Source organism: Sorghum bicolor, chromosome 2 (assembly GCF_000003195.3).
Source record: "Sorghum bicolor cultivar BTx623 chromosome 2, Sorghum_bicolor_NCBIv3, whole genome shotgun sequence".
NCBI lineage: Eukaryota > Viridiplantae > Streptophyta > Magnoliopsida > Poales > Poaceae > Sorghum > Sorghum bicolor.
In genome coordinates, this window is record NC_012871.2 from 22,138,393 (window position 1) to 22,151,556 (window position 13,164).

Sequence of the window (13,164 nt, forward strand, 5' to 3'; positions counted from 1 at the left end):
CTGAAACTGTGTGTGTGTGCGCGCGCGCGCGCGCGCCTGAGCTCAGCTCATCTTCTAGCTTGGGTCAGGGGAGAGGAAGAGGGAAGGTGAGCAGGAACTGCTCACCAGGTGCTTGTGTGCAGGTGCCAACAATATATAGTCCACAAGTGAGAATCTGAACAATATAAGTCTCAGGGATCACAGTAGCAGCCACAAACGCCACCACACAAGATAACACCAATGGAGTTATGGTTGATGAAGAGTCAGAAGTTTACATGCATACAAAATGATTTTCATGTGACATGGCTCACATCTAGAATGCTCTACCTTATGGTGTCTAGTTTGAAATTATTTGAATCTTTTATGATGTCCTTTTGGTATTTATTTGTTAGTAAATGCTTTCGTTATCTACTATAATTAGGCTATGTTGACAAACCGAACTACATGGAATTTCAACTGAATTTGACAACATGTAACCACCTCATACTTGATCATATTTAGTATAAAAACAAGTGTCACTCCATGTTGTCTACACTAATATGATCATAGATAGAATTAAGTGACAATAACATGATCAAATGTCACTAACACGATGAAATAACAATTGTGTTCATACTAAATAAACTAATGAATCCATAGAAGCAAACCAAAATGAGAGCTGACAGCAATCCTGCCAAAGCAGGTCAGCTATCATCCTCCTGTTCATGAAACTCCGAAATGTTGACAGTCTGCAACCGTTCTTCCTCTGGAACCAAACACCAATTTGGTGACTGCATTGCCTTGAGCCACTTGAAGTCATCCACATTAGCCCAATTACCGGTCTCCTCCTGAAGTCCAGAGTCCTTCAAATCTTCTTCAATCCCTTCATAATTCAAAACATATGGTGCAAATCTTACACCACTGCAATCCTCAATGATAGGCCTGCTCCTCACCCGCAAGTAGAAATCCGTCACCCTCGCCTCATGAATCCTGATCTGGTGTGCTGCCATCACAAATATACAGCCTTGGACGTCCTCTATAAGCACAGAACCAAGAACAGCTCCAACAAACACACGGCAATCTCTCAGCTTGTGGATGTACAGAGCTCGGCATTTGCCCTTCAGATAGACCTCGCAGGAAACCAAATCCGCGAGCGTGAAATCCCCATCCTTGTCGTTGGAGACTCGCAGATCCTTCACAAAGGTGGCGCCGTTTTTGCCCCGGAACCCGAACCCTGGTAGGATCGCGTCCAGACTAGGCTTCGGCTGCTCCGGAGGAGGTTGCTGCGGTGGCGATGCGGTGACATGATCCTGAGGCGGGTTCTTGAGATTCCTGCTCTTGTTCCTGAAGGAGAAGGACTTCTTGGGACGGAGCTCAGAGGCGGCGACCCTGTGTGCCGCGCGGAGGTCGGCGGCGGTGGCGAGGGCGGCGCGCAGCTCGTAGGGGGGCAGCGCGTGGGACGCCTCGGCGATGAGGCGATCGATGTTATCGATGGCGGCCGCAGCAGCCGCCAGAGATGCGGTTGCGTCGTCGGAGCGGCAGGCGGAGAGTGCTGACTCCGCAGCGAGCTTGGCGCCGGCGAAGCGGGAAAGGAAGGCCTCGACGGGGGAGGCGTCAGAGGAATCCGAGGGTGGGGCGCCGGCCGAGGAGGAGGAGCGCTTGGAGAGGCGCTCGAGCATGGCGAGGTGCTTGCGGTGGCCCCCACCGGCGGCTACCTTTGGCTGATCGGGCTCCGGCTCCATTCCGGCGGGCGGCGGCGGCGGCTCCGCTGGATCGCCCGGAGGAGTGAAGGCGTCGAGCCGTCGACGGAACGGAACTACGGAAGTGAACACCAGTCCTCTCCCCAGAGCGATCAGACCGGCCCAGAAGAGATTACCCTATAAGGCCCGGATGAATAGGCGAAAGGGAAAAAATGAAAAAAAAATCCAATTTAGAGCAACTCCAACAACTGGTTATTCTTGTTATAGAGGCTATTTTATAATTTACATAACAAAAGATAGACTCTAACAAATGTGCTATCTAGTTTTGTAAAATAAAAAGTTGGTTATTCTTTGATTTTCGTTGGCCATATATAGCCAACCATTAACACAAGCTATATGATTTTGTAAAATAGCAAGACTGTTGTGGATCTCTTCTTTTTTAAGAAGTTTTCTAATTTACAAAATGGTTAAACAATAGAATTTGGCTACTAATTTTAGCCAGACTCTTGGAGTTGCTCTTACGTCCTTAACTATAATTTTCTAATTTCTCAAAAAATATAATTTTCTAAGATTAAACCAAAATCTATGAATTTTTTTGCATTATTTTTCATGTAAAAATATTAGAATAAAATTTAGATTTTTTATTTTTCAATGATTTCTAAAATAAATTTCTAATCTAATTTACCTTCCTAAACTTTCAGCTTAGTTCGATTTACCCTCTCGAGTGTCATATCAGAAAATGACCGTAAAAACCACTCAAGTTCAAAACAATTGATTTTAAAAGTTGAGAGCAATAAAGAGTTGTTTTGTAGTAAGGGACGGTTGCAATAGCCGAGAAAGATAAATTAATCTTTTGTTAAAAAAAATGTGGCAGTAGCAAAGTTTACCAGGCTGTATTTCTTGGGCCATTTACGGTTGTCCTACTTGCCGTAGACGAAAAAGGTATTTTACAAATTTTTTTTCCATCAGCAATTTTCTTCAACCTAGGGTCAAGTCATCCACGAAAGAGTAAATTGAACTATAGTTTAGGGGTAGTTCGGCACTTCGGCTACAGATATTTTTTTGGAAAAAATACCAAAATATCTTTTCTGAAAAAAATTGCACAATTGAAATTCTAGATTCATCTTTAGTCGATGAAAAATCACAGAAAGTCGTTTTATCTTGAAAAGGTATGAAGTTGGTTCAAGCTCTACCCTATGGCGTCTATTTGAAATTATTTGAAACTTATGATGACATTTTTGGTATTTATTTATTAGTAGATGTTTTTGTTATCTATTATAATTAGTCTATGTTGACAAACTGGACAATGTAGAATTTTAGCTAACTTTGACAACAACACAAGCGTCATGTAACTACCTCATACTTAATCGCAGACAAACAAGTGTCACTCCATGTTGTCTACACTAACATGACCATAGATAGAATTAAACAACAATAGTGTGATCAAATGGAACTACGATCAACAAACAATTGTGTCCAAATTAAATATAGCAATGAATGATGGCAATATGAATTTTAGTGTGATGATCAAAGTCACTTGGCCTTCTACGTAGTCCAAGTCATCACATAGACTAATTAACAAGAGAACCTACTAGAAAACAAACACCAAAGGAAGACTATAAGAGATAAAAAATAATTCTAAGCTAAGCACCATAATACAGAACATGGGTTTAGAAAAAAAACTAAAATCCATTTCGTATTTTTATTAAGACAAAAAAATACTCTATAAAATTTTTAACATTAAAATATTTTTAGAATTTTAATTGCATAAATTTTCCAAAAACTATTTGGAAAGTTTTTTAAAAAAAAACATTCATTGACAATTTATCCATGTAACATCCAAAAATTCATATTCCAAAAATCACTCGCATTAAAAATTATTTTCAAAATATATTTTAAAAACTATAAATTATTTGAGCTCTATATTATTTCCTTCGGATTCTTTTCCATCCATCATAGTTATCTATCTTCAAATATATCTTGCACAACATGGCATCAGCATCACTTGTCCGCTCGTCATCTCTCTTTCGCTTGCTTTGCCCGATACCCGGCAATGGCGCGTGCGCCGACCCCACTGCCGTCGGAGCGCACTCGCGCCGGCCCCCTCGCCAAGCGCAACCGCTGGCACGCCACCGCGACATGTGGACCCCACCTTCCACCTTTTACTCGCTCCTCTTTTGCTGGAAAAAAATAGCAAGTCACAATGCACATATGGGCATCATTCATATTTTTCTCGCACAAATAACAACAAGTATCCGCAGCGCATATACTCATCAGCAGCAAGTTAGGCACCATCTATTTGTGTGGCAAGCATGTATCACTACGAGCCACCGTCCATGCATACAAACCATCCATCGTCCATTATCCTTGCTCTGCAAATGGAGAGCTACCATTAATGGTGAGAAGCCGAGCATCGGTGGCATGGCTCCTCTCCTGCTGCCTATAAAACACGATGTCGAGCTGCTCTCCCCCCCCCCCCTCACACACACTGAGCTCGTCGTGCTGCTGCTTAGCTTCTCCTTCCGAGCACCTCTATATCCCTCTTCCGTGCTCTTCACAACACCTATCGCTTGCTTGGACTCCTTGCCTGAGCTGTAAAAACCGAGGTGAGTAATTAGCAAGCACCTCCCGACCCTCCTCTATCTCTTCCAAGCCATGGCACTCCTTGTCCTTACCTATACGTCGTTTCCAAGCTCCAAAGAGCTGTAATGGCATACATGAGTGAGGAGCACGAAGGCTCCTGTACCCCCACCTCCCTCTCTATTAATTTCTTGACCAATAGTAGTAGGTAACTCCACTTCCTTCTCTCTCTAGACCCATATGTAAGTGAGCAAGGATGCATTCATAGTGTATCATGAAGAATGCCAGCACGTGGTCACTTGGCTCTCCAAAACGCCTTGTTTATTTAGGTAGACAACCATTTTGTAAAATTAATATCTCCTCCATCTGAACTTTAATTTCAATGATTCTTTTTTCTAAATTCATCTAAAATCATGATCTATCTCTCAAATTAATTTCATGATTTTTAGAGCTCATTTAAATTCTTGTGATTATTTATTTATGCTTGTTGTCTATGTCAGTCGTCGCTTGTTTTAGCTGACGGAGTGAACGAGCTAGAGAATGAAGACGTCGGAGACAAGTACCACGAGTTCGATGCCGAGGATCCGAACTGCCGACGCTAAAGGAGGTAAGTCTAACCTATTCCCTTTAATGCATATTGATCCTATGTTTAAACACAACCTGTAAAAACCATTTTAAATATTGCATGTACGATATATGTACGAAGTATTTTTGCTGCTTAGTTAAGACGTGTTGAATGGCCATCGTACGACTCCATAATTGTCTTATTCAAACCTAAAATCAAATAATATGCTATGATATAAATATTATTATTTAATATACTTACGACTTGTTATTTATTCTGGATACTCATCACTATAATTTCTCAAATATAATGATTTTAAAAAACAAAATTATATGAGTGGTAAAAATAAATTGTAAGTATTGTGAAAGGGTTAATGAACAAGTTAAAGATGTGATTACTATAGAGGTGGACGGATGAGATCCCTTGTGGAGAATGCCATGGTGTTGTAGCTTAGACCTTTTGGGGTTAACCGTGAAGATGTCGATCTTGTCTCGATTAAGGACTGAGTTGATGATTCATCTTGCCTAAGGCCTTGTTTAGTTCCCAAAAAATTTTACAAAATTTTTCAGATTTCTCGTCACATCGAATCTTTAGACGCATGCATGGAGTATTAAATATAGACGGAAATAAAAACTAATTGCACAGTTTGGTCAAAATTGACGAGACGAATATTTTAAGCCTAGTTAGTCCATAATTGGATAATATTTGTCAAATACAAACAAAAATGCTACAGTGTTGATTTTCTAAAAAATTTTGGAACTAAACAAGGCCTAACTCATTTATCGTACAACCACTCGTCTTACATAGGAAAGGCTTAGTCTAAATGCCTCTAGTTAGTGTGGCAATCACCTAGAGACAGGTGTGCAACGGGACATTAAGAGATGTATGTGAAATTATGGAAATATATGAAATATAAAGAGCTCTGTGAATTATTATGGTATCATGAGGTGTGGCCTTAGTGTTCCAGTGGTGAGCGCCATTACTTAGCTATGGAGCGTAATGACTTTGATGGATCTGTGCTTGCACGATGGTGTAAGTTATGGTATCCTACTTGTGGTGAAAGTGTACAACCTCTATAGAGTGTAAATCTATCTGGATAGCCATGTTCGCGGTCTCAGACGGGTTATGGTTTAGTTTCAACAACTAGATAGGTTAGGATGAGTGAAAATATGAGGTGAGTGTGATTTCAGAAATAAATGGTTGACTGTCATTATGTTGTGGGAACAATAGTTCAACAATACTTAAAATTGTGATTAAACCTCTATTTTTAGAAATACTATTATGTATGGAAAAATAGGTATTTTATAAAAGTATTTACAAAATAAAACCCTGCATGTGTAAAAAGATAGCTTTACACAAATAAAACCAAACATTGTCCTTGATTTATTCATATGCATATATTGTTATCCCCTTTCATAGGATAAGGTTGGATTTGCTGAATACTTTGTATTCACCCTTGCTTTATTAAATAGAGGAAGATCCGGACTTTGATCCCGAAGTAGCTTACGAATAAGGTCGTGTCTTTATCCAACTAAGCCTATGGCATTAGGACTCATTAGATGTTTGGTTGTGATATCGTCTGACCTATGCTGTATTTTGGTCACTTGTTACTATAGCGTGTCTTCATTGTCCACGCTTATTGAAACTACTATACTAAAACTTATCCGATGTAATAAAAGTGTTACTAGCCTTCCGTGACTAGTATTGTATCACATTTGAGTTTCTGGATTTCATGAGCACTTCAGGTGGTATCAGAGCCGTAGTTGGCTGTAGGACGTGACTTTAGGCTTTTCTGGACAAATATTTTCCTAAATAGAAGTATCTTACAAAAGTTCTTACTCTCTTCCCTCTATTTGGAAAAAAATATTTACCCTCATCTATTTCTCTTAGATGGTAGAAGGAGTTTGGACCAGTAGTTATTGTCTAAGTTGTTGGCATTTCATAGCGTCATCACAAAAGAAACACTAAAAGTCCATCCCTGTAACATCGCTAGAAAGCCTGTTGACTCCAGAAGTGGCAAACGGAAATACCGCAAGCGTACGGTAGTCAATGTAGCTTTCACCAGGAGTATTCTAGGTATCCATGAGGAACGTGAAGTGAACTAACTAGTCTCAAGGTCATCCAAAGGGTCAAGGATAGGTAAGGATAGGTAAGTGATCTCACACAGATTCTAATCTAAAGATAAATGGTAGTGAGCTAGCTAGGTGGGAGGACAACGAGTGAGAAAAGACTCCTATGACTGTGACTTTACTCCTGTGAACCAATCTAATCTAGTAGCGGACACACACTAACATCGCTAAACTTATCTGCTTGTTTGTTGGAAGTCGACTGTAATAGGAGGACAAAACTCCTATCCAAGCGGACTCATTTCTTATGGGCGCCTACAGACTGTACCCGACATGAATAGAAACTACTGGGAAGCAGATGCCTATCACGCTTCGCCGCCGCCCGCTATCACGTTTGATACGGTGGTATTCTAGGGCAGGCTTTAGTCTAAGCACCACACTCATGCTAACTCCTACTACTCAGACTAAGTATACGACCTAGTCCAAGCACCATGTCACCGGCAGAGAAAACAACCCAAGCACTTAAGACTAACTTAGCTAGTATATAACTACTATAAGACAGACTAGGACACTACAATAGAATATTGCACTAAGTAAATACTGAAAGTAAATACTTAGAAAAGTAAAGGAAAAGTAAATATATTAAATACTCAAAGTCTAACAAGAGAAAAGGTAAAGAGAATACTATACTCTCCAGAAGACGACTCCGGGGACTCCGAGCATCGCTCGATTCAACTCTAACTCCCACACTAGACTAACACTAATACCCTACATTGTAACAAGTGGATCTTGAAGTGTGTGATATGGAAGATGAAGGACTATAGGGGGTATTTATAGCAGGAGGTGGAGTAGGGGCTACTCCACTGCCACGTCAGCAATCCGCGTGACCTCCAGCATGCACCATTGGATAAACCGACCTTGGAACCGCCATATGATCAATGGTTGGAGATTTCCATCACATGTTCATCGATTCACGTGACTGCCTTGAGGAGCCATCTGGTGTCATTTTGATGTCGGTTTCATCTAAGGGTGCTGAGTGTGTCACATGGATTGTGGTCTTTCCAACATGTGACAAAAGCTCTCCAACACGTGAAACTACTCCACCGACTTAGGGAACCACCTCCAGGAGAAAGCAGGAGCCGTAGGATCAAAAGGCTGTTGCATCGGGTGGCGCCCGCCACTTTGGGCACAACGCCACTGTAATAGAACCGCCCAAATTATAAGAGATTAAACCTAATAGTGACCATTTGCATAGCCGAACCGTCAAGCTTAAGCCCATATAATCTCGGTAGTCCGTGAAATCTCGAAGGATTTCAAACCACAATCGTACATACAGCCAAGATCGTAATAAGTCCAGCGATCACCATCCACAGTTACATTCAGTTCACAACATTCAAGGATTTCATCGGAGTTCAAATAAAGTTATTACAAACGAAGTTTAGTAGTAGCGGAAGCATCATAGTTTTAAAATAACACACACACTTAGTCTGATACAGTGCCATAGTTTGATCATTCCCACAACAGTAAAAGAAGAGGTAGAGTGACCATCGCCCTTGGTCTAGTCATCACCCATTCCTGGGTACAAGCAGTGAATGCAATAAACATAGTACATCTAACCATCTGCAAAAACAACATGAGAATGGAATCCTGAGTACGAGAATGTACTCAGCTAGACTTACCCGTCATAAACCAAAATATAAAAGACTCTTCAAGGATCATGAAGACTGTATAGTGGGGTAGCTGAAACCTTTTTGCGTAAAAGCATTAACCATCTAGAAGTATATTCTAATATCCACCTTTCTTTTATTTAGCTCAAGTTAGGTATTATTATTACCTACCATCTAGGTTGGCACCTGTACTATTGCAAACAGTTGTTCTGATATGATAGTACCTTATCACAACATTCACAATTCATCCATTACTATAACCACAGTGTTTCATAGTCCTTACTACGAGGACGAAGCTCAAGTCAAGTGCTAACTATCCAGGAGCGATGGCGATTCGAATTGATTTCTGACCAGCTGGCGAGTTCATTCCCCACACAAACCACACTCACTGATCAAGTGAGCTACAGATCACCATATTACACTATCCAGGACCAAATCGCGGGTTCGGCAGGCACTGCCAGTACCCGAGGACCGTTCTGGCGACCGAGGTATCCAAGGTATACCAAGGTTGCGCGCCGCGTCCTAGTCGTTCTCCTCAACCATCACCAATACAACGCATGGCGGCTCGACTCCCGGCCCGGATAGTGTTCAGGCTTCGCGGTCGGAACGACTTATCCTTCTAGCTAAGTGTGGGGCATGCGTTCAACATGACAAGAGGGCCGTCAACGATCGGTCCTTAAACGACACAGACAGGGGCACTACGGTCAACACCCCCATAAGCCCCTGCCCGGTCTCATTTTCTTTCCCACACTTGGTTACTTTTCACCATAGCATTCACAGCTAACATTCAGGTATCCACCTATATCTCGCAGGTGACAGAAAATCACCCGACTTCTACCGTACTAAGCAAGCTAAGCATAGACTCCGAGCCTATCTACATAGGACAAGGTAGATAAACAAGTGGTGATATCAAGGAGTAAATATGCATTAACCGTATGAGGAAACTCCTATCACTTAAATGCAGCATAGTAAAACAATCATGATATAGCAATTAGGTTAGCGAGAATAGGGAGACTTAGAATACTCCGGGGCTTGCCTCTCTCAAAGGTGCTAGGCCTTTGGTCCGGGCACTCCTGCAGGTCTCCTTCCGGCTCCAGTCCTTCCGGAAGCTCCTGCTCGTGTGTCTCCTCTTGCTCCTCGGGTCCCACCTCGTTCTCCTGCGAGCCTGTATGATGCATGTGTGCTTATGAGTGGAGTGCAAGATGCCCGAGGTGCAATGCTTATGTAAGTTAATACAAGATGCTCATGATATGGTGCATAGATAAAACAAGAAACTATTTCTATAAGGTAGTCAACATCATCCAAGAACATGAAACCAAGTAAAGCATCTATTGCATTTTCTTCTACAAGTTTTTATTAACCAGCAAGCTATCATGGTGCTTCAAAGATACACCAAACACCATTTATTCTATTCATTTCATGCATAACAAGGTTTTATTTATTTAACTATTATTAGGCCTACAACAGTAACATATATTTCTGATCATCAATAAATTCTACAAAAATTACAGTAGGCCACTGGTTATTTATAAAGTCTACCACCAATTTTTCATAATATTTGGAGAGGTAGTCTGGCCTACACAAAAATCACAATTTTAATCAACATAATTAAGTGTAAATACCCTACTGGTGATAAATTGTCAAACAACAGATTTCATATTTTTATAAATCACTTACTGGCATAAGAAATGTCCACAAAAATTTCCAAATTAATTGCAAGATCCAATTATTTATTAAAAATCATAAACCATTGCCATGCAAGCATTTAAATCATCATAAATTAATTTATATAGCAAACATTGTGTTATATATTTTTCCCAGAGACTAAACATCCATGCAAAGCTAGCAAAACAAGAATTCCATTTTTCTGAGTTGTATTCTATTTACTATGCATTTTCTAAATAACATCAAAAACATGGAATAAATAGATTTACATAGAAAAGTTGTACAAACATGACATGCAATTACACCAAGTTGTATATCTTGATTAATATAACACACCAAATTTTATTTCATCATTTTTGGAGCCATAGATCTCAAGATATGAATTTAATATGATTTAAAACATTTCTGAGAATTCATTTTCTAAAAATCTATTTCAAATCCACCCTAGACCCCGCTAGGTGCACCCGCCCTCAGCGCGAGCGAACGACAGGTGGGCCACGGGTCCCATGCGTCAACCACCGCAGAAGGGGGAGAGAACTCCGGCGAGCCGGAGCTCACCGCCGGTGACCCCTTTCGGCGAACCAAGTACTCCTACGCATTCTACGGCTCAAGGCGAACCAGATGAGCCCCTATGCGTGACCTAGGACGGATCGGAGCGAGCTCGCCGCCGGTCATGGCGGAACGGTGGCACTGCTCACCGTCGACCCGAGGCGCTGGCCCGGTAGAGCGCGATTGGGAGGGCTTGGGAGATTCACGGTGCAGAGGTGAGCAAGATGCGCTAGCTAGGTGGTGCAGAAAGGCACGGTGGCGCGCTGGCCATAAGCGCAGCGACGATGCTCTCGCTGGAGAAGAAGGCGAGGGCGAGCGGGGTCTCACCGTGCGTTACCAGGTGCTTGGAGGCGTGTCCCGCAATGGCGATGCGAGGGCGGAGCTCGGGAAAGAAGGAATCGAAGAATGGCTCGCGCGTTGAGGAGGAACGGCTGGAGCGGAGCTCGGGGCTCCAATTGCGACGGCGGTGCGATGCGGGTGAGGGACGGAGGCGAGAGAGCGGGAGAGAGAGCGAGGAGGCACGCACGGAGTGGAGGCGAGAATGGCGCGTGTGCTGGCGCTGTCCACGGGCGGAGGGGGAGGTCGTGGCGTCGGTGAGCGCGCATGCCGGCCACGCGGGAGGAGGGAGGCGGAAGCGGGGGAGGCCGGGCCGGCTTCGGTGGCTGGGCCAGTTGGTTGGCGCCGGCCCGCCAGTGAACAGCCCCCTTTCCAATTTTTTTAAAATTCTTTTTCCAAAAGTTTGAATGCAATTTTTGAAGCCCTTGCAGTTTTCAGGAGTTGGGGTAAAAAGAAGAATTGTTCCCCACAAAATGCTCTACCACTTTGTTTTAAGGTACAAATCCAAATTCCCAACCGGGTTTGAATTACAAATTAAAACTAGTGTTAGGTTTTTAAATAAATCTATTTTTGGGAAATTTGTATAAAATCTATATCTCAAATCCTAGAGCTACAAAAATGTCACAAAATTATTCTTAATTCCTCTATAGCATTATTCAATTTATTTTGGTGACCACAAGCATTTTTGAAGTAAGCATGCTAATTTATCATATTTAATTCATTTAAATCAATCAAATAAAATCACAAATTAGAAGCTACCATGCTTATGTGATGCTATGCTCATGCTATGCTTGATGAGAATGCTTATGAGTGAGTTTGTGAGACTAAGTGCATGCTAAACACCTAGGGTGTTACAGCCCTTCCCCCTTAGGGAAATCTCGTCCCGAGATTTTGGGTTACTAACCATTTCTTATGAAATTTTGGATAAACTATTTTTAGGTAATTCTCTGTTTCCCAGGTGGCGTCTCTATCATCGTGATGACTCCACACCACCTTGTAGGTTTTGACAACTCTATTCCTGGTTACCCGCTCCTTGGGATCTACGATACCCACTGGTTGCTCTTTATATTCCAAATCTTCCTTTATCTTGATCCCCCGAGGTTCAATCCTTTGTTCGGGTACCTTCAGACACTTTCTTAGCTGGGATACATAAAAAACTGGAAAGATCGAGCTCAACTCTTCAGGTAACTGAACATTGTAGGCCATAGGGCCTTTCTGTCCCACATACCTAGGCGCAAGCTTACTTCGAACTCGGAAGCGCTGAACCTTCATCGGTGTAACCTTAAGGTAAACATAGTCACCCACTTTAAACTCAAGCGGTCTTCTTCTCTTGTCGGCATAGCTTTTCTGGCGTGACTGAGCGGCTCTCATGTGTCGTTGTATGATTTGTACTTTCTTCTCAGCATTGTTCACGAAGTCGATACCATAGTATCTTCTTTCATAGGATTCGACCCAATTTAATGGAGTCCTGCACTTCCGACCATACAAAGCTTCAAATGGAGCCATCTTAATACTCTCTTGATAGCTATTGTTGTAAGAGAATTCAGCCAAAGGTAACCACGATTCCCAAGATCCCTTTGAAGATAACACACAAGCTCTCAGCATATCGTCTAGCACTTGATTGAGTCTTTCTGTTTGGCCTGAGGTTTGAGGATGATACGCTATGCTTCTTACAAGATTGGTCCCCAAACTCTTGTGCACTGGTTCCCAAAAGTGAGCGGTGAACTGCGGACCTCTATCTGATATGATGGTCTTGGGAATACCATGCAACTTGACGATCTCAGCCATGTATAAGTCAGCATACTCGGGAGGTCTATACGAGTTCTTCACTGGGATGAAATGAGCCGATTTGGTCAATCGATCCACAATCACCCAAATCGAGTCATTCCCCTTTCGCGTAGTCGGCAATCCTGTGATGAAGTCCATACTGACCTCTTCCCACTTCCATTCTGGAACTAACAACGGTTGCAACAACCCTGCGGGTTTCATGTGTATAGCCTTGACTCGGCAACACGTGTCGCATCGGGCCACATACGCTGCTATCTCTTTCTTCATTTTGGTCCACCAAAAGTGAGACT

The 13,164-nt window shown here is 42.3% G+C and overlaps 1 protein-coding gene across 1 annotated transcript; it reads right to left on the reverse strand.

Annotated features, from left to right (window-relative positions):
- LOC8063850 (tubulin-folding cofactor C) lies at positions 389–1,830 on the reverse strand. The gene has a single exon (XM_002461977.2). It carries the CDS (start codon positions 1,698–1,700, stop codon positions 663–665), a length of 1,038 nt encoding a protein of 345 aa, XP_002462022.1. The 5' UTR covers positions 1,701–1,830; the 3' UTR covers positions 389–662.